This window comes from Theropithecus gelada, chromosome 7b, assembly GCF_003255815.1.
Source record: "Theropithecus gelada isolate Dixy chromosome 7b, Tgel_1.0, whole genome shotgun sequence".
NCBI lineage: Eukaryota > Metazoa > Chordata > Mammalia > Primates > Cercopithecidae > Theropithecus > Theropithecus gelada.
In genome coordinates, this window is record NC_037675.1 from 21842815 (window position 1) to 21870213 (window position 27399).

General features: G+C 45.0%; 1 protein-coding gene and 1 non-coding gene across 4 annotated transcripts; both read right to left on the reverse strand.

Moving 5' to 3' along the window:
- Positions 1-319: 319 nt before the first annotated feature.
- On the reverse strand, positions 320-27383 carry RNASE11 (ribonuclease A family member 11 (inactive)). 3 transcript variants are annotated; one of them, XM_025392468.1, is made up of 3 exons: positions 27078-27300; positions 8046-8214; positions 320-1935 (listed from the first exon to the last, which is right to left on the reverse strand). In XM_025392468.1, exons 2-3 carry the CDS (start codon positions 8174-8176, stop codon positions 1314-1316), a joined length of 753 nt encoding a protein of 250 aa, XP_025248253.1. In that variant the 5' UTR covers positions 8177-8214; positions 27078-27300; the 3' UTR covers positions 320-1313. The 3 variants fall into 3 exon arrangements, with proteins under 3 accessions (XP_025248253.1, XP_025248255.1, XP_025248254.1); XM_025392470.1 differs by lacking the exon at positions 8046-8214 and having other exon boundaries at positions 27078-27383; XM_025392469.1 differs by lacking the exons at positions 8046-8214; positions 27078-27300 and adding an exon at positions 5019-5181.
- TRNAP-AGG lies at positions 26867-26938 on the reverse strand. Its single transcript has one exon. It is a non-coding gene; the product is annotated as a tRNA-Pro (tRNA).
- Positions 27384-27399: the final 16 nt, after the last annotated feature.

The window sequence follows — 27399 nt, forward strand, 5'->3', positions numbered from 1 at the left end:
GAGTCCTCCTCCTACAGAGAAGAGAACTTTGGGACCCAAGCATTTTGCTTTATTACTCTGTCCTTTGGCTGCCGAATGCAAACTGAGTCCTAATTATATACCTCTTTGGCCAAACCCACATTGATTAAACAACGGCTACACTGACAAGGGAAAGCCAGCTAAAAGGTACAAAAATGTTGCTGTAATGCTGCATATTGGGTGATTGTAAATGTTTTACAGTTCCAGTATATTGAGAATTCTGCACCAAATATAATAAAGTTTGAGGAAAATGACATATAGAGAATTATGTACAAGAAAGAAGTTACCATGACATAACATTCATTTACATGCATTTATTTAAAATTAGAACATTAAGAAAGAGGGGTCTCAGGATGGAGGGAGGATTTAAGGAGAGGAATAGAAGCATATGGCCACACATCAGTGAAGAAGATAACTGCCCATACTTTATGCAGAATGAACCACGAACGCTTACAAACAAATAGCTGGTAGTGAACAAAATTAACTACAGTATCATAAGACATCAAGGTTGAAGACCAGTCCTGCCTGGTACTTGGCACAGACTTTCTATTCCCATCTTTCTTTCTGCCTCCTCTATTCTTCCATGGCTTGCCATTCCTCTCCCACAGCCCCAGGGTATCAAGACTTTGCTTGAATAAAGATTACAATCAGAATTTTCTTCTCTTTACTGCAACCTGTGAAATAGAGATGGGGGTGGAAGAGTGGAGATTGCATAGGGCTGGAGCTATTGACACTGAGAGCAACAGCTAAGCCAAAGGATCTTTTTCCTCTGGCATCTCCTAAAGGACAGGCAGACCGTTTGTTGTGTGCATACATCAGTTCACACAAGTGTGAGCACATACCCTTTGAAGAGAGTAGTGATAATAATATATGTCACACTCATCACTATTTTTCTGAATAGTATCATTGGCAGTACAATTACTTTTTAATTGTCCATATTGGCTTTAGGCCTTCTTTCCTTAATTCTGCCTAGTTAGGTGGACTCTTGTTTCTTGGCTTTATAGCTGAACTAGGATGAAATTCAGTTTGTTTCAGACACCCCCCCAACCCCACCACCCCCCTCACACACACATATACACAGAGAGAGAGAGAGAGAGAGAGAAGAATCTGCACGCCAGTATCAGTTATAAATTTTAATTGAATTATCCACAATTTTGAATTTTTCACTCCTCCAGTTAGAATAAATAATCAAGAGTTTACTATAGTGCTAAAGAGTAGATATTAAGGAAAGAAACAAGAATGAACATGAAGAGGTCCTTCTTTAGTAAGACCCTAGTCTTAAAGCTCTGTGGGATTTACAACTTAGAGCCACAAACTAACCAGCTCATCAGAGAATGACCTGTCAATACTGTCAATATCTTCTCTAATGAGGTAACACTATGGTATTGGCACCTGGGCAATTGTTTGTCTGCAGTGAGTTGACACACTGTATTTTCCAGTTCTGGGCTCTCACGGCAGCTTATGCCAGGATTCTGTACAAACTTGCAGCTGGGGGCCTTGTGGACCCCGTGCATCACTTCTGTGGAGTCATGGATGAAGTTATTGCTCCACTTGCACGATCTGTTTGCTTCTGAAACTTTTCTCCAGACTGTCATGTCATTGCAACACTCTTTGTCATTACCTGAACTGTTTCCCTTGGGGTCATTATAATGTAACCTTCTGAATGTCAGTAATGAGGAAGACATATCATCCTTGGACATGCTGAGGCTGGTATTTTTAACTAACAGGATCGAGTTCATTAATATCTCAATGGTCTGTTTTCCTTGGCCACTTTTTGCCATGTCATATTGCATCTCTTCCTCTGTAAATTCTTCTTTGATTATCTTCATTGTGCTTTCTGATGCTTCTGCAAGGACCAGCCCCAGGCTGAGCAGCAGCAGAGGAAAGGTCTCCATCTCAGATGTAGTGTAATCTCTTCTGCAGTAAAGACAATAAATGAAAGATAAAATAAGAAGAAGATTAAAGAGGTAGTTCTTTCTTCCTCCTGACAGTTATTCCTGGGAGTAACCCCTACATGTAGGTTAAAATTTTTATATCTGTGAATGGAACTATGATATAATAGAAACACGATCAGCTGTGGAGTCTGAAAACTCATGTTCAAATCCCTGCTTTTCTGCTTATAATTTATTCTACCTTATTTAACCCCAGTTTCCCCATCTGAAAAAAAATGGTGAGAATTACGTAAAGTGATATGTTTAAAGATCTACAACGAAGTATTTGTTTCTTATCCATTTCCCTTGGTCTGTCGTCTCATTGGTGGGGTGTATAATCTCCATGGTGGGTCACAATTCTCACTCAACTCATCCCTCACCATTACCGTATCTCCTATGGCCTCATATATATAGAACCTGGCACATGGTAGCCACTTGAAAACGAAATAAAACACACATCGCCATTTCCCCATCTCTCACTTCTTTTTCCACCCATTCTCAGTCATAAGATTTCTGTCTTGACAAGTTCCTTCAGCAAGTGGATCCTGTACAGGAAGATTCCACTTTGTTGCAGAGCTGGAAGTGAAATTGTGTTTGTTCCCTGGGAGTTTCTGCTGTTGTGTCCAACTGAGGGAAGGAGGGGCAACAGAGGGGTAGACAGGATTGTATGAGATTAATGCAGGAGACCATGTGGAATCAAGGAAGCTCAGGGAGAACTGAACAAAGAGTCCATTTGGCAGTCAGAATCCCAATGGCCTGGGCAACACCATTGCTTCTTCTTCTGTGAAATCTTTTCTGTCTATTTATACCAAAACCCAGCCATGACTTTTTTGTTTTCTGAAACCCTACAGCACAGATTAAGTTGCACTTCATTTTATATGATCTTTTTCATTTTTCTAGTTAGTCGATTAATGTTAATCTTTTCTCCCTCTTGTTAGGCTAAAAATTCCTTGAGCCTGAAACACAGTTTCTAATTATTTATACTTTTATTCATACAGAATCAAATAATGAACTGTAGATTAATAAAGAATCTGCACTCCAGGATCAGTTATAAATTTTAATGGAATTATCCACAGTTTTGGGTTCTTCACTCCTCCAGTTTATAAATAATCAAGAGTTTACCATCGTGCTAAAGAGTAGATGTTAAGGAAACAGGAAGAAGAGCAGAGCAGAAATTCTCAGTCTTTCTGAATCATGTAATTCAAGTGGACAGCATTCATAGCTGCCTGGGTTTTATTCAGTGTGTATAATTACTGCACACACACTAATTTCTCAACACTATTTGTTAACAACATAACATGACTTTACTAGTATATAAAATCCTTTACTTGAGGTCAATCCTGGTAAATCCCGAAAGAATGGTTATTTAAGTTAATAATTCTTTCTCTCTCTTTAGAATGATTCTATTTTCCTCTTTTTTATCTTCCACCTCTATAGCCTCCATCCCTTCTACATTGATCTCCTACATTATTACCCTTACTTCCCTCCTAATCATCCCTTCTTGACCCTCCAATTTCTTCTATACACTACTTTTCTAAAAACATAACTTGCAATGACACTCAGAATTTTTGAAACATTCCTCTTTGCTCACAGTAGGAAGTCTGATCCCCTGAGCCCAGTAGCCAATGCTCTACTTGCTCTAATCTCAATCTGCCTATCAGGATTTATTTTCCATTATTTTGCTACACAAACCTGCCTTAGTCAATCAGGGTTACTCTCTTTTTTTTTTTTTTTTTAATATACCCTATGCCATCTTTCCCACTTAGCTTCTTTCTTGAATGGCTATACTTTTCTGTCTCTTGAAATCCTTCAAAGCCCAGTTCAGATCTCATTCTTTATTTTACACATTTCATCACCGCTTAAGTCTACTAAACCCATTTCCAACTTCTCTGAACTTCTAATCATTCCCTTCTTATACTACTCATTTGATGTTATTATGTATGAACTTTTAAAATATTGTATTTGAATTTAAAATGTATGTGTGAGAAACTAGAGCAAAAACCTAGCACCAAGAATACATAAGCCTTAATTGGGTTAATGGATTATTGATAGATTATTAATAATTAAGTATATGCATCCAGGTGTGTGTGCCCAAGGATGACTTGACAAAAGACCTGATGCATTTTGAAGGGAGAAAGGATGAGGGATTTATAGGGAATTTATTTTGTTTCCTAAACTTCTATATCCTATGCCATTGACATCAGTAGTAAGGTGATAACAGGGAAACAGAAAGACCAGGAGGAGAAAAAAAAAAACAGGAGGAAGAGCAGGGCAGAAATTTCCGGTCTTTCTGAGACATGTATTTCAAGTGGGCAGCATTCACAGCTGCCTAGGTTTTATCTGAAACTGCTAAGAGGTGCCCATTAAAAAAATATACCTGGCCGGGCACAGTCACCTATGCCTGTGGTCTCATTGCTTTGGGAGGTCAATGCAGGAGGATCACTTGAGGCCAGAAGTTCAAGACTAGCCTAGGCAACATAGTGAGAATTCATCTCTACAACAACAACAACAACAACAAAAAGCCAGTTGTAGTGGCACATGCCTATAGTCCCAGCCACTAGGGAGGCTGAGGGGAGAGATTTCTTGAGCCCAAAAATCTGAGACTGCAGTAAGCATTGATCATACCACTGCACTCCATCCTGGGCAACAGAGTGAGACTCTGATTCTATGTATCTGTATAATATATATATGTATATACATATTTAGATACAGATGGATAAATATAGATACACACACACCCAAACTACAAATGTCTAAAATGTCATAATTCATTTGAATTTGGTGTTGATCCCTGTTGAATGAAATTACTCTGAGGATAGATCCTATTGGTTCATCTCAGTTATACTTTTATATACTTAACTAGAAAAGAGGAAGTTTGGTGAGGAAGGGGAGAAAAAGCACTGAAAAGGAAGGAAAAGACAATGAAACCTAGGGAGAGGGATAGGAAAAGGACTCGGAATTCAGAAAATAGATGTAGGAACCTAAAGGATGCATTTCATCCACTTCAGAGTTTTGCCCAGAAAATGATGCTACCAAGACCCAACAAATCACATGCTAGGGACCACCTACCTGTTCCTGTTAAGTTTCTATTCAGATGCTGAGGACTCTGTTTACCTGGTGACACCCAAAATTATATGGAGACAACAATGACAACAGAATTACCACAGAGAACTAGAAAATAAAACTCAGCTGAAAAACAGCCACCTAAGATGGAAGAAGCCATGAGATGAGTAAGCGTTGCCTGCTCACAAGGTTGCAAACTGTCCTTCACTTACGATTATCCCCCCACCTCCCCCTCTTAAATCTAATCAATCACATAGAACTTGATGGTTACAAGAGACAGAGCTAACAACTAGCATAAGTGCACCTTCTTCTTTGATATGACCTTGAACTAAGTCCAAATGAGCAATGAACAGCTGAAGTCTCTCAACTGAAAAGATCAGGACAGAGAGTGCTCTCCAAAGCCTGTGACCCACTCATGCCTGCTCTAGGTCACTGCATGAGTCTCTAGCTCTCACATACAGGATTGAAATGCCATAGCTCAGAATTAGTGGCAACATAATCTGGCCTTTATTTGCCAATCGCCCCTCATTTCTTACTACCTCACAATACAAATTCTCCCCTCCAACAATGGCTATAATATAGCCATTTTCTATACTACCTAAGAAATAGAATTATAGACTAATAGACTTGGAAAGAACTTGAAACGTTATCTAATTCAAGATCCTCGCTTTACAGACAGGGAAACTAATGAATAGAGAAGAAGAGGACTTCATGAAATTCCCAGAATTAGAAGCCTCTCTTTCTCTTCCTTCTCCTTCCAGCTGAAAGGATGCTACGCCTATTGCTGAATGTGGGGAAACTAAGCAGTAAGTCCAATTGTAAGAACTGAAAAGAGAAAAGAGTTAGTAGTCTGGCTCAAAGTCCGCTCTGTTCCTTCTGGAGATGCAAAGAGGAGATCACTGAGCTCTGAGAGTTGCAATCCCTTCCTGGGAAATCCTTATCTGTGTCTCTGTAAAGTCTTTAAGGGAAATGGTTTCAGATCAGTCAGGCTCCTTTCTTTATTTGAAGCCAAAAAGGGAGCTGCTGAACAGAAACAGATGCTCCTTGAGTTGTATATGCTATCTTTAAAAAAACCCTAAGAGGTGATCTCTGTTGCTTCTACAGCTAGCAGTAGGGCTAGGATTAGGCTGAGGTTAATGAGACACTCACTCTAAGACCAAAATTTAAGAGGGTGCCAAAAAACTCAATAATCAAGATAAATAATATTTTAATGCACCAATTTTAGAAAATATTTAATTAATAATTAACTTATTTATTTATTTTTGAGACAGAGTCTTGCTCTGTTGCCCAGGCTGGAGTGCAATGGCACGATTTTGGCTCACTGCAACCTCCACCTCCCAGGTTCAAGCGCTCCTCCTGTGTCAGCTTCCCAAGTAGCTGGGGTTACAGGCATGCACCACCACAACCGACCAACTTTTGTATTTTTAGTGGAGACAAGGTTTCGCCATGTTGGCCAGGCTGGTCTCAAACCCTTGACCTCAAGTGATCCACCTGCCTCAGCCTCCCAAAGTGCTGGGATTACAGGTGTGAGCCAACGCACCTGGCCAGAAAATAAATTTAATGCAAAATAATCACTGATGAACAAATGTTAAAATTGTAAATACCAGGATCTGACCCTGCACTACATGTTACTCATATAACTCATCTGACCCTAATCTTAGCCTTGTCAGATTGGATCTTCAAAATTTTGTGATAGATATTTTGAGCATCCAAGATTTTTGCATTAAGTTTGATTTTTTTAAAATACTGAAATCAAGGCTGGGCGTTGTGGCTCACACCTGTAATCCCAGCACTTTGAGAGGCCGAGGTGGGCGAATCACCTGAGTTCAGGAGCTTGAGACCAGCCTGACCAACATGGAGAAACCTCATCTCTACTAAAAATACAAAATCAGCCGGGCGCAGTGGCACACGCCTGTGATCCCAGCTACTTGGTAGGCTGAGGCAGGAGAATCGCTTGAACCCGGGAGGCGGAGGTTGCGGTGAGCCGAGATCACGCCATCGTACTCCTGCCTGGCAACAAGAAAAAGAAAAAGAAAATCCTGAAATCGGCCGGGCGCGGTGGCTCAAGCCTGTAATCCCAGCACTTTGGGAGGCCAAGACGGGCGGATCACGAGGTCAGGAGATCGAGACCATCCTGGCTAACACGGTGAAACCCCGTCTCTATTAAGAAATACAAAAAACTAGCCGGGCGAGGTGGCGGGCGCCTGTAGTCCCAGCTACTCGGGAGGCTGAGGCGGGAGAATGGCGTGAACCCGGGAGGCGGAGCTTGCAGTGGGCTGAGATCCGGCCACTGCACTCCAGCCTGGGTGACAGAGCGAGACTCCGTCTCAAAAAAAAAAAAGAAAATACTGAAATCAAATATATTCATCTAGGTTACTAGGTTTTTGGTCTTTTGGTGCCCTCTTAAATTTTGCATCTAAAGTGAGTGGCTCATTCACTTTATCTTAATCTCAGTCTTGTCTCTCATCAAACGACCCAGAGATAAGGGACAAAAAATTGAAACACATGTAGAATTTATGGTTTAATTCAATAAAGATTCTTTTATTGAAGCAGAATAAAACAATCCCAACTAAGCAATACAGGAAGGATAAATTAATTACCAGTGGCTTCCCCTTCCACTCAAGGCATTGCCCCATGTCCAGGGTTCAGGTCTGCCTCAGGTACAGCCAGCTCCAATGCCATTGAGAGAAGAGATCTCAGACTCGGGAGCTGATCTTGAGTTATTTAACATAGCCCAGGAAAGTATCTGGCCTCAAGTCATCACAAGTGACAAGAACAAACCCCTCTGTGGTGAAATCGTGGTACCTGCAGGCAGGGTATCTTGTGCCCTCAGTGAGCTGACAGACTGTCATTTTGAACTTTGTCTCACTCTGAAAGCAGAAAATGGCCGAAAGGTTTTGGCAAGCTACCTTCTTGGGAGAAGTGCAAATACCATTGATTTTTCGAGGCCTCTCATGGATGAAGACGTGCTCCTTTTTACAAGTGTGGTCAGGTTCCCTGATGACTCTTTGTATGATCATGTGGTTGCAGTACCTTGCAGGAACGGGAACATCATTCTGAGGGTAGTCCACATGCAAGTGTTCTAAGGTTGACGTCACTACTTCATCGTTCACCTCATTTTCCCAGAACAGAAGCACCAAGAAAATTATCACCATTATTATCATCAGAGGTAAGAGTGACTTCACATCTTTGGCTTTAACTGCTGTTGAGTAAGGGAAGATAGAAAGTAGCAAAGGACAGTCAGATTCCTCCTGCTGCAACCCCTGGCTGCTCCCCCATCCTTGGAATATTTTCTTTCCTTCTCTCCACTAATTAAAATCACACTGACCTTGCAAGATCCAGCTGGAGGCATAGTTCCCCAAGAAAGCCTTTTCTGACCATGTCAGCTCTCAGAGTTCGGTATTGAGCAGTTCTCTAAATTATTCCTGTTGTATTTGTTTTGTTTCTACAAGTTCTTTGACAGCATCTTTGACCACATCTCCTAGTTCTCAAATCCTTCAAAGTGCTCAGCACAGAGCTGGACATATAGAAGGTGGTCAAGGTTATTCATATTGCTGAATAACCTTCTTTCCTGTAATTTCTCAACCTTAACTCCACCCAATTGCACATGATTTTAGTACCTTCTTCTCATCTATTCTTCCCAGTTCCTTCCAAGTCCCTCCCTCTGTCAGTCCTGCTTGGCTCTGTGCTAGCTCCTCTCACCTGTCATTTTTCTGGTCGTTCTCACAGGTAACATAGCCTTTTGATCGTGGATTTGAGAAAATCGCTTGTGTCTTGCTGTTCCCTGACAATAACTGATAGAGAGCCTGTTGAATGTGGGGAGGGCCAAAGTAGAAAAAGGGAGGGACCTGCAGAGGGTGTGCTTGGGCACCGCTGGGGAGGAAGAGAAGTTACCTTCAGCAAGAGAGTCAGGTAAGGCAGGTCCCGAATGTGTCCTCATTAAACAAGTGAGGACTTTTCAGAACATTTAGTGAAGGCCAGTGTGTACCAGCCACAGTACTGCCTCCTTTCTAAATTTTCAATCAGTCCTTATGACAAATATATGAAATTTTTCATTTCATTGACAAATAAATGAGTTGCAGAAAGGTTAAGGTGGAGATAGGAAGTGGGAAGGAAAGCAAGAGTCCCATCCTGTCAGTGCCAAACACTTGAATTTCAGTTTTTTTTTTTTTTTTTTTTTTGAGACGGAGTCTGGCTCTGTCGCCCAGGCTGGAGTGCTGTGGCCGGATCTCAGCTCACTGCAAGCTCCGCCTCCCGGGTTTACGCCATTCTCCTGCCTCAGCCTCCGGAGTAGCTGGGACTACAGGAGCCCGCCACCTCGCCTGGCTAGTTTTTTGTATTTTTTAGTAGAGACGGGGTTTCACCGTGTTAGCCAGGATGGTCTCGATCTCCCGACCTCGTGATCCGCCCGTCTCGGCCTCCCAAAGTGCTGGGATTACAAGCTTGAGCCACCGCGCCCGGCCTTGAATTTCAGTTTTAGCAAGCTTCATTTCCACGTGGTGTCTAGCACAGGACAAAAACAATTCCCTGGCAATAACATTAATCTTGATAAATACCTGGGCTCTTGAGGAGTATGGAGATAGTTCCCAAACTGCTGAACGGTAGAATCAACGGGAGATTTAAAAAAATATTGGCTTCCACCTTGATACATTCTGCTTTAATTGATATTGTGTGTGATCTGGGTTGGGGACTCCTAAAGGATCCCCAAGTGATTCTAATATATAGCAAAACTTGGGAACCACTGAACCATGGTATACATGGGAAACCTACATGGGAGATTAGTGGATAAGGGTTTAGTAAAAAGATAGTGGTTCAAAGTATTGAGACCAGAGAATTCTTTTTGTTGCTATCATCTCCCAGTGAGTTGATATAGGAATGGGCAAATGGACTTAGTTTTACTACTTCATGCCCTGAAGTCATTTCTCTTTTGGAGAGACAGGTACAAAATCTCCTCTGTGCATATCTGTTTCTTTCTAACTGGCAGGAAGAAAATGATTGCTGAGTAAAAAATTATCTAGGAAAAACAGAATACTGGAGAAGCCTTCAAAAAATGCTTCTCTCTCTATACAAAAACGAAAGCCAAATTTCAAATTGTGACAATGAGCAACCAGGAGAATATATTTACTTTCCAAAAATGTCCATTCTGGGTGTCCTTTCAGAATTCGAACTATCCTGTTTTGGATACGTGTTACCCAATGTCACAAAGATATAAGTGCATGCTTAATTTTTGACATAATTTTCAATTAACAAAATTTGATTTTGTACATCTTGCAGAAACAATTCCAATGTATACAGAGAAGTATATCTATGTACTGTAACGCGTTCATTATTTCCTGCCAGAACTTCCAAGTAGCTGAAGTACAGATACTTCACTAAGTGTACAGGCAGAGAAGCAATCCCTGTTACAAAGATTTTCCCCAAAGGAGGCAACTAAACCTATCCCTAGAGTATTACACTGCAAAAGGAGTTGAGGCCGAGTCCAAATGTTAACTAGTGTGGCAGCCTGGAAGAAAATATTTGTAATGCCTAAAACCCCATAAGGATTAGCATCTACGTATAAGGAACTCCTTCCTGTCAGCCCTAAAAAGACAGGAAACCCCTGGGGGAGAAAAAATTGTCAGAGAAAAGCCAATTTCAGAAGATGAAGTCAAAATGGGTAAGAAGCAATGCTCCACTTCATTAGTAAGCAAAGAAATGAAAGCTAAAATCACAAAAGAAATAGTTTATAACCATCAGATTATCAAAAATGGTTATCAAGAATTAGAAAAACAGATAATATCAAGTGCTGGTAAAAACATTGCTGGGCATAAAAATTGGCGTGGCAATACTAGAAAGTAATCTGAAAATGTTTGGTAAAATTAAGGGTTTTTGACCTGAGACCTTTTAATCCCACTCCTGGGTGTAGACTCTAACAAAATATCACAGTATTGCTTCTATATCAAATTAACACTAATTGAGAATCGGCGCAGTAGCTAATGCCTGTAATCCCAGCACTTTGGGAGGCCGAGGTAGGCAGATCAATTGAGGCCAGGAGTTTGAGACCAGCCTGGGCAACATGGTGAAACCCCATCTCTATAAAAACACAAAAATTAGTGGGGCGTGGTGGTGTGCATGCCTGTAGTCCCAGCTACTTGGGAGGCTGAGGTGGGAGGATCACCTGAACCCAGGAGGTAGAGGCTGCAGTGAGCCAAGATTGTGCCACTGCACTCCAGCCTGGGTGACAGAGTGAGATTCTATCCCCCACCAAAAAAAAAAAAAAAGAAAGAAAGAAAGAAAGAAAAATTAAATCTAATTCTGAGTCTTTTGGCTTAGAATTAATTCTCACTGGGGAGAATTTCAACTCACGCCATTATAAAGTTCCCTCTTCCTCCCCAGATTTCCAAGGGAATCTGGACAGCGTATTGTTCTTATTCCTTCTTTTTTCTGTGGCACCTGTAGTGGCCAACGGCATTAACTAAGGGACAAACATTCTCATTCACTTCTCTGGTAAAAACACCTAGAATACAGAGTTCAGATCCAGAATCTTGACCCTTTGTTGTAGTAAGACGTGACTTTTTTCAAACACCTACTATATAAAGGATTTTTGTCACCTATTGTAAGGGTCTTTTATCATTCACGTATTATTTAACTCAACATATATTTATTAAACACTACCTGTGCCAGGCACTCTTTGAGGCCCTTGGGACACAGCAGTGAAAAGACAAAGGTCCCTGTCCCCACCACTGGCTCTAATCAGTACCTCAATATGAAAATGGGTAATGAAAATAGAAGAACTGCACATTTATTCTGCCGTTCCTTCAGAAACTACATTCCTGGGCAACCAAATCACTTCCATGTGCTGTGGAAAAGCTCTTCTTTAGAGAACAATGACAACGAATAAACATGTAAAGAATAATAAAATGAGAAAATCGCCATTTTATAATCATTAATGAAATTATTAAGCCAGGCAAAAAGCATTTGCTGAGTGGTAAAATTATTAAAAGAGAGCCTATATAAGGCTGGGCACAGAGGCTCACACCTGTAATCCCAACACTTTGGGAGGCTGAAGCAGGCGGATCATGAGGTCAGGAGATCGAGACCATCCTGGCTAACGTGGTGAAACCCCGCCTCTATTAAAAATACAAAAAGTTAGCAGGGCGTGGTGGCGGGCGCCTGTAGTCCCAGCTACTTGGGAGGCTGAGGCAGGAGAATGGTGTGAACCCGGGAGGCGGAGCTTGCAGTGAGCTGAGATCACGCCACTGTACTCCAACCTGGGTGACAGAGCAAGACTCCATCTCAAAAACAAAACAAAAAACAAACAAACAAAACACACACACACACACACACAGAAAGAGAGGCTATGGGGAACTTTGCAATGGAAGATCTGGTTGCCACCACCCAAACAGAAGTAGAAGGTGAGTTATGATGTGCCACCTAATATGGTACCATAGCAAGTGCACAGCACTGTTTACCCAGTAATATTGCCAAAGAATTGAGCAGATTAGTTTATTAAGCCTTAGATTTAACTTCCAGATTATAGGAAATTTAGGGAAAAGAGGCACAAGTTATATAATACTACAAGAAAGCAATAAGACAGGTCCAGATTATGTGACATTCTACCAGTTTCTTCACAAAGTGTATCACACAAAAACAAAGAGGGATAAATTGTTACAGATTAAAAGAATATTCAGATTTTGAATCTTACTTGAATGTGAATATGGACTGGGCATCAGATTATGTTAAGAACATAATTTTACTTTTATAAGATATAATAATTATAATTATGTAGAAAATGTCTTTATTTTTTGGAGATAATATTCAAAAGTTCTAAGAGTGAAATAACATGATATCATGTATTTTCTTCCAAGAAATAAAGAGAAAAGAAAGGAAGGAAGAAAAAGGAAGGAGGAAAACAGGAAGAGAGAAAAAAAATCAATGTGGCAAATTTTTCATAATTGTTGCTTTTAGGAGGAAAAGTGTAATAGGATCTATTATTCTATTCTTTCTACTTTTATGTATATTCGCAAATAAGTATTTTCTAAAAATTAAATTCCTGCTCTCATGGAATTTACATCTGGTGGAAGGAGATAGACAATGAAAAATAAACATGATCAATACTTTAGTGTTTTAGTGGATAATAAGTGCTGTGCACTTTTTTTTTTTTTTTTTGAGACAGAGTCTCACTCTGTTGCCCAGGCTGGAGTGTAGTAGCACAATCTCGGCTCACTGCAACCTCAGCCTCCCAGGCTCAAGCGATTCTCATGCCTCAGCCTCCTGAGTAGCCGGAATCACAGGTGTGCACAACTGTGCCTGGCTAATTTTTGTATTTTTGTAGAGATGGAGTTTAGCTATGTTGCCCAGGCTGGTCTGGAACTCTTGGATTCAAGCAAGTCACCCATCTTGGCCTCCCAAAGTGCTGGGATTTCAGGCGTGAGCCACTGCACCCAGCTGCTGTTGTGCAAATTTAAATAGGATGATCAGAGCAGTCCTAGCCGTTATAGGTTTTCCCTTTCTGCCTTTCTGACCAAGCTCTAATATTGTTTGAGAATCTACCAGTTCCCCATATAACCATGAGCTTCAAGGGAACCTGCTGGGGATCTGGGTGTGAATCTGCTGGGCCCTGAATCAGTCAAGGTAATCCCATTCATGTGGGGCCAGTGAGAAGGAAAGGATGCACAGCTGGAAGCTTTTGGGAAGAGTGCACAGGGTAAGGATAAGCTGCTGTAACAAAGACATCATCAGGCCGGGCGCAGTGGCTCATGCCTGTAATCCCAGCATTTTGGGAGGCCGAGGCAGGTGGATCACTTGAGGTCAGGAGTTGGAGACCACCCTGGCCAACAGGGTGAAACTGTGTCTCTATTAAAAATACAAAAAGTAGCCGGGCATGGTGGCGTGTGCCTGTAATCCCAGGTACTCCGGAGGCCAAGGCAGGAGAATAACTTGAACCCAGGAGGCAGAGGTTGCAGTGAGCCGGGATGGTACCACTGCACTCCAGCCTGGGCAACAGAGTGAGGCTCCATCTCAAAAAAAACAAAAACAAAAACAAAACAAGAAAACAAAGCCATCATCAGTAATCCAGTGACTTAAAGAACTTAGATGGTGATTTCTTCTCGGCTTAACAGTTCAAGGTGAGCATTTCAGATTCCATTCACACCATCATTCAGAAACAGAATTATTCATATATACTTTTCTGAAAACATAAAACACTTTAGGAAAATATTAAGGACTAATTCAACTATATTATGGAGTGGAAACCTACCAGGTTATGTACTCAGACTTTTTTTTTTAATTTAGATTTTTATTTTTAATTGATGAATAATAATTGTATATATTTATGAGGTTCAATGTGAAGTTTTGACATATATAGTACATTGTGGGATGATAATATCAAGCAAATTAACATATGCATTACTTTTTTAATAGTGCAGATCCTTTTTTAATAGTGAGAACATTTGAAACCTACTCTTTGAATACTTTTGAAATCTACAAAATGGCAGCATGGCCCAGGAGTGTGACTGGCAGTGAAGGAGCTGGGAAGACCTTGGATGCAGGAAGGTCATTTAAAGCAAAAGGTGCTCCCCTAACTCCACGATTTTTCTGGCCTTTTCCTACTTCTCTATCACCCAGAAGCTACCTTTGAGCACCTCTCTTAAGACTAAAAGGTTGAAAGTGCCTCTGAATTGGGACCCGATTTCTTTCCTTTTCTGTTTATTTTCACTAAGGAGCCCCCCGAACCATTTTCATCTCCTACTCTGGTGATGAAAAGAGTCAGATGATATCCTGAGTTTCTAGCAGTAGAAGTAGGCCTTGCTCATGAGGAAATCTAGGCTGGTTCACACACACTCTTAGTCACCCAATGTAAGTTCACATATCGAGAAATATTTCTAAGAGCAATGCAAAGGCGGTGGGACTTTATCAGTCCCTCCAGGAACCCTTTCTTAAGCTAACCACCCACCTCTCTTCCTTGAGTATCTACAAGAAGCTTTTCTGTGTGGTTCCAGCACATAACTTCCTATGTGGTGCTACAGGAGGTTTATCTGGCCTTCTCCTTACATGGTGCGGGCCTCTGGAGAGCAAGAGGAATGTGCTTGTTCTCTCTAGCACACTGCCTGGTATTTCTGAAGAGATCAAAAAATGTTTGTGGAGTGGATGAATGGGTGAAAGATGTCAGATGTTTCCCCTCTTCTGCCAGTGAGTAGCGGTGTGATCATGGGAAAGTCATGTCACTGCTCAGGGTCTGCATTGCTTCAGCTCTAAAATGGGGGTAATAAAAAAGAATAAAGGAAGAATTTGACTATTTATAAGATCTCACTCTGCTTTTACAAACTAAAGTTCTGAGCTAAATTAAAATGAACTCAATGACCGTTCTCCTAAGATGACAATGCTCTGGCGACAAGTTTTATTTTCCCCTACCCTGAGGGAATATGAGGTGGTCTCTGCCTCCCAGCCTGGAGTGCAGGGGAGCAGTAGCAACCTGGAAGCTGGAACCTGAGTACCAGACCCTGAAGGGGGAGCTCTGACTCAGGAGTGTGGTGGAGCAGTTCTGTGAACTTGCCTAGGAATTGGCATTCGGTCGAAGGGACACCTTCCTAAATCGGGAACACTTACTACTGGGGAAAAAAGGCACGAGACACCCCTACTCTGGAGGGTTCATTGTCTACTTTTGGCAATTGCAGAGCTGTTTTCTTGACAAGGTGTGAAATGAAGGATTTGTGCGGTACCCTCATAAGCCCCTGGGCACTACTCCAAACCCCGTCCTACTACCTCACCTGTCCCCTTGTCCAGGTGAAGTAGACAGACTGGGGCCTGTGCGTGTCCAGAACAAGCTGCTCCTGATCATGGGCAGGACATGTTCTGACGAAGCCATCAATCTCAGCCCTGCAGTGACAGCCCTGTACTATGCACATGGGAAGTCCTGTTCTCCCTTGCGGAAAAACAAGTCATTTTTTGCTTTATAACTTTCCTTGTGTCTCTGAAATGATTGCCACCAGGCAGTAGCCCAAGGAAGACCAGGCTAAGGGAAATTTGCCTAAGCCTGTCTTTCTAACAGCTTCTGGGTAGGACCCTGCCTTCAGTTTTCCACTTCTGAGAATGCTTTGATCATAGCTTATCTGGCTTCTCCTGTGTGTTCCCAGGCTAAGCCCTCAACAGTTCCCTTTGAATTCTCCTTGAGGAAGGACCATTAGCCAGCCTTCCCGTATGGCACCTCCCGGACATTCATATCTTTCATAGCACTCCCAGGCTTGAAATAACATAATTGTCCCCTGACCCCAAATAATCACGAAGGTCCTAAAGAACCCAGATGTGGTAAAAACAGAAACTCCCACGGTGAAACCCCGCCTCTACTAAAAATATTAAAAAATTAGCGGGTGTGGTGCCGTGCACCTGTAGTCCCAGCTACTCAGGAGGCTGAGGCAGGAGAATCACTTGAACCCGGGAGGTGGAGGTTGTAGTGAGCCAAGATTGTGCTACTGTACTCCAGCCTGGGTGACAGAGTGAGACTCCGTCTCCAAGAAAAACAAAAAAAAACCCAGAAACTCCCTTTTCATAACCACCTAACTAGAGCAGAATAAGCAGTGAGCCGAGAGTTGTGAAAGCTGGATTCCTGGCTTGACACGGGCCCTGCCACTAACTAGCTCTGTGACCCTGAGCTTCATTCCATGGGTCTCACTGGCCTCCTTTGAAAGTGACCGGGAGTTGGCAGAATTGGTGAGATGGAGGAAGTGAAAACAACTCAGTTTTAGAGGTGAAAAGCACCTGAGACTACACCGTTCTCTGAAGCAGGGCCCTATGCTTGCGTATTGGAAAGCTGAAACGTAGCTCCCAGGGGCTCAGCCACGTTTCCAGCAGCTTGTTCTGGACACGTACAGGCCCCAGTCTGTCTACTTCACCTGGACAAGGGGACAGCTGAGGTAGTAGTAGGGGGTTTGGAATAGTGCCCAGGGGCTTATGAGGGTACCATACAAATCCTTCATTTCACACCTTGTCAACCCTACTGCACCATAGTAATCTTTTTTAAACACAAATCCAGTTATGTGATATCCACTTTCTCCATCTAAAATGTGTCAATGGCTTTTCATTAGTCTTAAGATAATGACCACAGTCCTCACCTCTGCCTACCAGGCCTTGCATAGATGGCCTCTCCTGAAACCACTCTCTCTCCATCTTCAGATTCCTGCCATGCACTCCTCTTTTTAGTTCCCTCAACTCTTTGGGCTTTCTTCCAACTCAAGGTTTCTGTTTGTTTGTTGTTGTTCTTGTTGTTTGTTGTTTTGAGATGGTGTCTTGCTTTATTGCCCAGGCTGGAGTGCAGTGGTGTGATCTCAGCTCACTGCAACCTCTGCCTCCTCAGATCAAGAGATCCTCCCACCTCAGCCTCCCAAGTAGCTGGGATTTCAAGCGTGCACCACCATGCCTGGCTAATTTTTGTATTTTCAGTAGAGACAAGCTTTCACCATGTTGGCCAGGCTAGTCTCAAACTCCTGACCTCAAGTGATCCTCCTGCCTCGGCCTCCCAAAAGTGCTGGGATTACAGGCATGAGCCACCAGGCCCAGCCCAACTCAAGGTTTTTTTTTTTTTTTTATTGTTGTTGTTGGTTCTACTAAAGTAACCGTCAAAAAGATGAATGAGCTTTATAAAGAAAAGCTCTCTGATATTATGAAGAGCAAAATATAGCTCTTTTTGGCTATGAAAATATATTATTTCATTTACTCAATATTTATTGAGCAAATAGTTGTTGAACATTTATTGTATTCCAGGCACTGTGCTTAGAACAGAGATTTCTACAGGAAAGCAGACAGATGTTGTCTCTGCCCTCATGAAACAGTCAGACAATTTTTTAAAGCTAAGAAATATAATAAATGTATTATGTTAATGATAAGGACCACAAGGGAAATTGCAGGGCTTTATGCAAGCAAAACAGACTACTTCACTTATTCTGGGTTTTCTGGGAAGGCTTGTCTAAGGAAACGAAGGATGCATAGGTTCACCAGGCAGAATGGGGAAGGTGAGTGGAGTAAGGAACACTCCATAGTGAGAGAACCAGACTATGTGGCCTCAGCATGAGCTGTGGTACCCGGTGGCAGAGGCGCTGCTTGGATGGGCCCCAGTGGAAACATGGGAGGCAGTGAACGGGTCTCCCGCGAGTGTGAAGAAGGCACTGAAGCAATTGGAAGCTCACAGCACCAAGAAGGGGTGCACCTTCGCCAGCAGAGTTGGATGGGCATTGCTGACTGTACTGCATGAAGTATAGGCTCAGTCCCTGCGGGACACGGCACAGCTAAAGCACCTTCAGGCGTAAGTTGGGTTCCTGGGGGCCCAAATGCACAGCTTGGAGCAAAACCTGGGGGTAAAGGACCTCCAGGTGCAAGCAGAGCACTTAGAGGCTCAGATAAACAGCCTGGAGCAGGAGCGGGAAACAGCTGTTGGCATGACCTTGAGCCGGTCCTCCAGGCGGGACACTCCCGCTTGGTCTGATCCTGAGGAGGAGGCTCCTCTGCTGCGGGCTTGTCCTGTGATCCACCAGAAGGTAGAACATGAGCCCCTGATGGGACCCGAGGGGAGAGCCCAGAGGCTCCCCCACAGTGGTGGAATACACCTCTTATAGTGCTTATACTCCCACTGAGTTGCAGGAGTTAGGTAAGCAATGCAGGGAGCACCCAGCGGAGCCCCTCCTTGCCTGTCTACCCCATTTTGGGGATGAGGGGCTGACAGCATTTCTCGCTCTGCCTCCGAGATGGAGAAGCTGGCTTCTATCATAATCACCCCTCGCTTCATCAGTGGCTGCAGCTGTGCCGACAGTTGGCACAAGGGCAAGGTGAACACATGTTAATCGAGGGGCTGATGGCCGCCATATGGACTATTAGGAATGATGCCGGAGAGATACCGGAAATTGTGAGTAAATGGCCATCATATGCTGATTTGGTACAAGTATCCCTGGAGATGGGTATGCGGCAGGCTATGTTTGATCTGATTACCTAGAGGCTAGATGATGAACATTTTATCTGCCAAATGAGGGATCTTATGCTGGGCTGGCAGCCTCCGAGTGCTTTTGGCTGTCTAGCTGCTGTTCTTACTCCATATGTGGGGTGCCGCATAGAGGAAGTGACTACTGCTATGGCAGCCCTCGAGGAGGCAGAAGGCCATCAGCGGGACTGGGGAATCCGCGCTATAAAGAAGGGGAAGATGCCCCCTGCACAGGTAACCACCCCACGAAATAAAAAGGGACCCCAGCGGGTGACCCGTATGCAGATGTGGCTGGATTTGCTTGCAGCTGGGCTTGCTGGGAAGAAACTGACAGGAAACCCAATGGAATGCTGTTGGCTCTGTGGAGGCAATTGTCCCCCCAGCAGCAATTACGGATAATAGCCGAGGGGGCAAAATACTGTTGCTCAGCCCAGGCCTGCCCGGACACGGCAGCTCAAGGACTATTTGCAGATGGGTGAAGAGACCGGGCCCTTCCTGTTTGATTAGAAACTGGCTGAAGTGCTTGGCTTGGTTGGGGGGCCGGACGACTGGCGGCCTCATGTGGAACTGGCAATCCACTAATCCCCCACCAATGTACAGCAGATCCTAGCACTGGTAGATACTGGTTCAGACTGCAGTCTTGTTTATGGGAACACAGGTAAGTTTCGGGGAAAAGCTGCATTCATTGATGGTTATGGGGGCCAGTCAGTGAAAGTGAAACCTGTGTCTCTGCATCTTGGCTTCCAGCCTGTACACTATATATGTTTCTCCTATACCTGAATATATTCTGGGGGTGGACATTTTGCATGGTCTGGACTTACACACCATGGCCAGAGAATTCAGACTCCAGGTTCGTGTAGTAAGGCCGGTACTGCGTAGGCTTATACATGTCACCAGCCCCAAGTTCTGCCACAACCCCAACAGGTTATCTCCATTCATCAATCCCATTTGTCAGAGGGGTATACAGAGATAACTGAGATGATTAAGAAGTTAGAGGAGGTGCAAATAGTGTGGGACATCCATACCCCCTACAGTTCCCTGGTATGTCCAGTTGGAAAGCCTGATGGGACTTAGAGGATGAGAGTGGATGACCAGGAGTGAATAAGGTGACACCCCCACTGCATGCAGCTATTCCATGGATTTGAGGGACTACCTGACAATGGAACTGGGACAGTACCACTTTGTAGTGGACTTAGCTAATGGATTCTTCTCCATCGACATTGCTCCAGAGAGCCAGAAATAGTTGGTCTTCACATGGGAAGGGTGACAATGGACTTTCACTGTGCTGCCACAGGGCTGTGTGCATAGCCCCACCATTTATCATGGTCTTGTTGCCATGGACTTAGATGCCTGGAAATGTCCAAAAGGGGTCTGTCTGTTTCATCACATTGATGATACCATGTTAACCTCTGATTCTCTTGCAGATTAAGAAGCAGTAGTGTCCCTCTTGCGGCAAGAGTTGGCAGCATGCGGTTGGTATGTCAACGAATCCAAGGTCCAAGGGCCCGGATTGTCTGCCAAATTCTTGGGAGTTGTTTGATCAGATAAGACAAACGCCATACCAGAGGCTGTCATTGATAAAATCCAGGCATGCCTCCGACCCACCACGGTGAGGCAACTGCAGACTGTTGTGGGCCTCTTGGGGTATTGGCAGGTATTTGTGCTCCATTTGACTCAAATGATAAAACTGTTGTACCAGTTAACAAAAAAGGGGGCTACCTGGGATTGGGATGATGAGACTGAAACAAGCTTTCCGGCTGCCAAGCAGGCCATTCAGCAAGCACCGGACTTACAAGGAATTGATCAGGGGTGTCCATTTGAACTTGATGTACATGTAGCCACAGATGGTTTCGGCTGGGCCTACGGCAGCGCATGGAGCTCTTTAGAATGCCAATAGGTTTTTGGTCCCAGCTGTGGAAAGGAGCTGAGCTCCGGTATTCACTGATAGAGAAGGATTTAGCTGCTATATATGCTGCTGTTCAGGCCTGTGAGAGCTTGACAGGAAGGGTTGCAGTCACTGTGTGGATGACTTACCCAATAGCAGGGTGGGTGCATTCATGGGTAACAACCCCCCAGACTGGGGCAGCACAGACATCCCCATTAGCAAAGCGGGGTGCCTTAGAACAGCAGAGTATACTAAGTACAAGTCTATTAGCAGCAGAGTTACAAGAGGTTTTAGGGCCTGTAGTCCTAACGCAAGATAAGGCCATGGGACCTGAGGCACCCCAGACCTTGAGCCATCACCATTTAAAGAAGGGCGCCCTCCCATTCCTGATGGGGCACGGTATACAAGTAGGTCCAGCCGGGGTGCTACTGCTGCCTGGACTGCTGTAGCAGTCCAGCCTAGCACCGATACCATATGGTTTGATAACGGGTGCAGACAAAGCAGCGAAAGGGCTGAACTTTGAGGGGTGTGGACGGTGATTACTAAGAAGGAGTCGCCTATAGTACTTTGCACCAATAGCTGAGCAGTCTGTCGAGGCTTAACTTTGTGGCTGACTACCTAGAAGTTACAGAATTGGCTTGTAGGCCATCGGCCCATTTGGGCCAAACCACGTGGAACGACCTCTGGGAAATAGGTCATCAGAAAGATGTAACTATCTGTCGTGTGTCAGGTCATGTGTCCTTGGCCACCTCCGTTAATGATGAGGCAGATGCCTTGGCCAGGGTCTGATGGTGAGAGTCAGCACCTACACAAGATGTAGCCTTGTGGCTACATAGGAAACTGGGACATGCAGGGAGTAAGCGAATGCAACAGGTCAGTAGGCACTGGAGTCTGTCTTTGCCGTTGCAGGACATTTTGGAGTCCTGCTGGAAGTGCCCAGCGTGTGCTCAGGCATACCCCAAATGGAGGCACTGCCCAGTGTAACACAGCAACTAGGCCAGATGCCCTTAACCAGATGGGAAACAGATTCCAGTGGGCCACTGCCAAAATCACAGGGCTACACATATGCCTGTAGATACAGCCACTGGCTTGTTTTTTGCCTACCCTTGCAGGGCGGCTGACCAGCAACACACCATTTGAGCCCTGCAACACTTATGTGCCTTATATGGCTGTCCCCTGGCTGTTGAAAGTGATAGAACACATTTCACTGGACAGCAGGGACAACAGTGGGCACAGCAGATGGACATACAATGGGGATTTCATGTTTCTTATAACCCACAAGCCGCTGGCATGATTGAGCAATATAACGGATTCCTGAAGAATGGGTTACAGTTGCATGTTGCTCCCCTATCTTTGCAGGGCTGGAGTTCCAGGTTGGACCAGCTACTTAGAAGGAATTGATCATGGGTGCCCATCTGAACCTGATGTACATGTGACTACAGATGGTTTCAGCTGGGGCCTATGGCAGCGCATGGAGCACTTTACGCCAATAGGTTTTTGGTCCCAGCTGCGGAAGGGAGCTGAGCTCCAGTATTCACTGATAGAGAAGCATGTAGCTGCTGTGTATGTTGCTCTTCAGGCCTGTGAGAGCTTGACAGAATGGGATGCGGTCGCTGTGCGAACGACTTACCCAATAGCAGCGTGGGTGCATTCATGGGTAACAACCCCCCAGACTAGGGCAGCACAGACATCCACACCCAGGTTGGACCGATTACTTGCAAGGAATTGATCAGGGGCCAGTGCAACACATTTGCCATCTGGTTAAGGGCATCTACCCTACCATCACTTAAAATTTTGTGTTAAAATTTCAAACGAGCGACCACGAAAAGGTGGCCCAGCCCTGGTGGAGACCCTGTTACCCTGGGCCACCATCCCCATCCAGCTACAGATACACACCAAGGATGCCATCCTCTGACCAGGTATGGGGACAAATGGTAATAATCTATTGTTGCCTGCCCCAACGCCCCTGAAGGCAGGGGAACAGAAAAGCTGGTGTTGGCCATGAACCCTCCAAGCACCCCATTGCAGATGGTTAGCTATTGTGGCCCCCTGGGGGGAACATCTGCAGTATGACCTACATGTGACTCCTTGGGTATTTAATGTGTGACCTCCACGATTGACCATTCATAGGGGAACCGGCCAGGGAAGGGACCCTCCTATATATGTACTGTCTATGTGGCCTATTTTGAGTTCCCTGTGACTTTGGCTTGGGTACAAGCCCCAAAAGAACCATGGGGAGCTGAGAAGGTGTGGTGTCATCACCCACGGCAGAAGCCCTTGGCAGCTGCATTGCTACCCAGAGAAGAAAAGTTAGCCTGTATTGGCCGGGCGCGGTAGCTCATCCCTGTAATCCCAGCACTTTGGGAGGCTGAGACGTGTGGATCACCTGAGGTTAGGAGTTCGAGACCAGCTTGACCAACATGGTGAAACTCCGTCTCTACTAAAAATACAAAAAATTAGCCAGGGGTGGTGGCGCATGTCTGTAATCCCAGCTACTCGGGAAGCTGAGACAGGAGAATTGCTTGAACCCAGGAGTCAGAGGTTGCAGTGAGCCAAGCTCGTGCCGCTGCACTCCGGCCTCAGCAACAGAGTGAAACTCTGTCTCAAAAAAACAACAAAAAAGAAAAGTTAGCCTGTATTTTGCCTGAGGGACGTGATTTACCCGTTAATACCTGTGCCTGCTTTGTTGTTCTGGCTACAGGCTGACACGCTCCCACAGCACTATGGACTGGGCCCACACCTACGCTGATGCGACCAATGTCTCCAACTGTTGGATCTGCTCCACCCTTCCAGCAGCAGCTGCGGACGGTTTGCCCTGGAACGTGTGTCCTGCTTCTGTGAAGAACTGGACATGGCTAGAAGCTTGGGGTCCCACGGACAATGGGTGGGATGCCACAGGGCGGGCTTTGGATAGAGGACATCACAAAACCTATGGCAAACCTGCCCCCTGGCTGACTCCTAGTGTCCATGATGGATGGGGCTGGCTAATGGGAGAACACTTCGTGCCCCCATTGCAGGTATCACAATGTATAGAGCAGCACTGGGGTAAAGTCACTGTGGGATGGTTGCCTACTGAGGTTTGTGCAAATATAACATGTGTCACCTCACCAAGGGTGTGGTGGAACAAGCGGCCTTACCAAGGCCAGGCCCGCATGGACTTTGTGCCCCCTGGGAGTTTATGGGTCTGTGGGGACACAGGATGGCCCTATCTGCCAGCCAATTGGACTGGACATTGTACCTGGGGTTGGCCCTATGTGCCTGCCACTGTGCTTCCCACATTGACTAGTCGCGGCATAACTGGGAGCCACTGTGTTCCAGCTTTTTGCCAGTGCAGCAGGCCCCCTGGTGGTTCTATCCCTTAGCAATGACGATCCCTGGAGCAGGCGTCATTACTGTAGAAAAGGAGGTTGCAGCCTTTGCAGACCACACAGCTCGGGCCTGAGGTGTGCTCCTTTGGTTAACTGATGAAGTTGATCAGATCAGGAAGGTGGCGCTGCAAAACCGGACGGCCTTAGACATAGTCACAGCTGCCCAAGGTGGCACCTGTGCCCTTGTAGGGACACAATGTTGTACATTTATCCCTGACAATCACCGGAATACAATGGCAGCTTTACAAGGGGTGTCATAGGAGATTAAGGTGACTGAGCACCTTACTGATGACCGCCTGCAGAGACAGTGGGCGTCTTTGGGCTCTGGCCTACATTGGGCTCTCATAATCATAGGTAGCATAGTAGGAATATTAGTGGTAGGTTGTTCCTCTCTGTGTTGTGGCTGTGGCCTATGGGTCCAGGATGTGTCATATGTGCACGGGTCCCCACCAAAAGGATTCCTAGTCCTAGGGGGTGGAGTGTGAGGAACATGGCTGTGTGCGGTCAAGCAGGCATAGGGCAGCAGGCATAGGCCAAGGTAAACAGCCTAGATGACTCATCGGGATTGGGGCACAAACGCACAGTCCCATATCTTATATAATCATAGCCATGTAGGCACAACATAAAGAAGCTCCCACCTGGCTCTCAGTCACTATCGTTTGTGTAGTGTATAAATGTAACACTGACCCTGTGAAGGGGCTGCTGAAGAAAGCCATGTCTCGTTTACCTGCTGTCTCTTGAGTGTTCTTCCAGCTCCCGGCCCCACGTCCACCCACTCCCCTCAGCCCTCAGCTGGGGCTAGAACCTAACCCTGAGCATGACAGAGATGCACAGAGGGTTGTAAGCAGAGAAACAACAAGCTCCTAGGATTTGAAAGAGTCATTCTGACTACTTTGTGGAAAATAGATTTGAGGGCACAAGGACAAAACAGAGAGACCTGCTAAAGGGCTGCTGCAATAGGGCAGATGAGAAATGGTGATGGCTTCGACTAGAGCAGTGGTGGTGGAGGAGGTGGTGAGAAATGTTTGAATTCTGGAAATATTCTGACGACAGAGCCAACATCATTCGTTAAGGGATTGAACATGAGTTGTAAGAGAGAGGAATAAAGGATAATTCCAAGATTATTTGTTTCATAGTTCTTCTAAATATCTGAGGAAGTAGCAGAAGTTAAATACTCAACAGTGTAGCTAGGAATTAAGTGAAAAATACCTGCGATTTCTAGTTCTTGTTCATCAGATGAGTCAGGACACATCTGGCTGAACTGTAGGATGTAAACACTGAATACCCCACTGGTAGCGGGGGAATAGAGATGAAGAGGGTGTTCTGAGGATCTAGCCGTTGCATAGACAGTGAAAGCCTCCCTCCCCCCAACACACGCAGCCACATACCCTTCTCAAATAAGCAGAGTGAACCACTAGGCTGTCTTTTCCCTCTTTGAGTTTCTTGCTCATACCACATTCCATTTCTGTGGCTTGGAAAGTAAGGAGGATTGCAGAGGCAAAATAATTTGGCACATGGTTGTACCCAAAAGAAAACGTAACTAGGGAAGATCAAGGACCAGCTAGAAGGGGGTGATTCTGAGGAACGCAGAGTAGGACACAGGGTTCTTATAGAGTAACCCCGCCCTGCATGGTCTCTGGCTGTGGCCTGTAGAGGAACTTGGTAGTATATGTAGCCCCCAGGGCAATTCCAGTTACATCTTGGGAGCTTTTTTTCTGAAAAATAACCATTCCTATGCTGGGCATGGTGGCTCACAATGGTAATCCAAGCACTTTGGGAGACCGAGGTGGGTGGATCACCTGAGGTTAGGAGTTCGAGACCAGCCTGGCCAGAATGGTGAAACCCTGTCTCTACTAAAAATACAAAATATTAGCCAGGTGTGGTGGTGCAGGCCTGTAATCCCTGCTACTTGGGAGGCTGAGGCAGGAGAATCTCTTGAACCTGGGAGGTGGAGGTTGCAGCGAGCCCAGATTACACCACTGCACTCCAGCCTGGGCAACAAGAGCAAAACTCCATCGAGAGAGAGAGAGAGAGAAAGAGAGAGAGAGAGAAAGCTTGACTCAGCAGTGGATGGTTAAAAAAGTTTCACAGGTGACTCTAATATGCAGACACGATTGCAAATCCCTGTGGAGAAATTCATTCCCGAGAGGCTACACCATCGAGTTCCCCACCCCCACGCACACACAGAAGGGTTCAGTGAGCTCAGGCTTGAATGACGGAGCCCAGGCTTTATTATGTGACAAGACCTTCGCCCCATCTGCTGGCCCCTGCGCTTACAAAGTGAGGGTTATGTGAAACTGTTAAAATATGCCTGTCCTGAATGAACAATTCCTGGATAATAACAAAGAACTGCAAAAGTGAAAAGGTGGTTGACTTAAAATAATGCTTATGTAAAAGAAATACTACATGATATGTGGTAGCACCTGATATGTATCCTTATAATGTAATACCATGACAAAGAGCATTTTTGCCTAAAGATGAAATACATATATTTGAAATAATGGTTCATTAGATGGTACTCGCATACTAACTTCAGACGGTGCTTACTTTGTGCGATGGTGTTTAACATGAATAAATCCGTGGTTTTATTGGGATGTCCACCCACAGAAAATCTGTGACTTTATGGGGCCAGCTGACTGAGAGAGAATAAAACACAGGGCTCGTCCGGGATTTGAACCCGGGACCTCTCGCACCCTAAGCGAGAATCATACCCCTAGACCAACGAGCCACCTGTAAAGTTTGCTTGGGTTACTAAACTTCAATAAGGAAAGTTTTAGCCACGTCTACAGTTGGTCACTGTCGTCTTCTATAACTATGGGCATGGGTGACACCTAGTGGATAAAATTAATCACTGCAGGTTTTCTCACCTAAATTCCGGAAGGCGGCGCCTTTTGACTGCAGATCCCTTTTAGGAACACTGTTCAGGCGTCAGCGGGAATAATTTAGCTGCATGTTTTCACTTCCGAGTGAGCCAAAGATGCTGCAGAACAGGGAGCGGGCAAATCAGGGACCGTCCCAAGTTATCCGGTGGCCGGAAGGCATCTCGTCCTTAGCAGGTACCGACCGCCGTGCCCGCGACCCGCGAAAGCTGTCGCCGCAGGGCGCCCTCCGTGGAGAGACCCCGAGGCAGAAGAGGGCCGTGACGCTGCCCGGTGACCCGCCTTACCTGGCACGGGGCTGGCGCTCCAA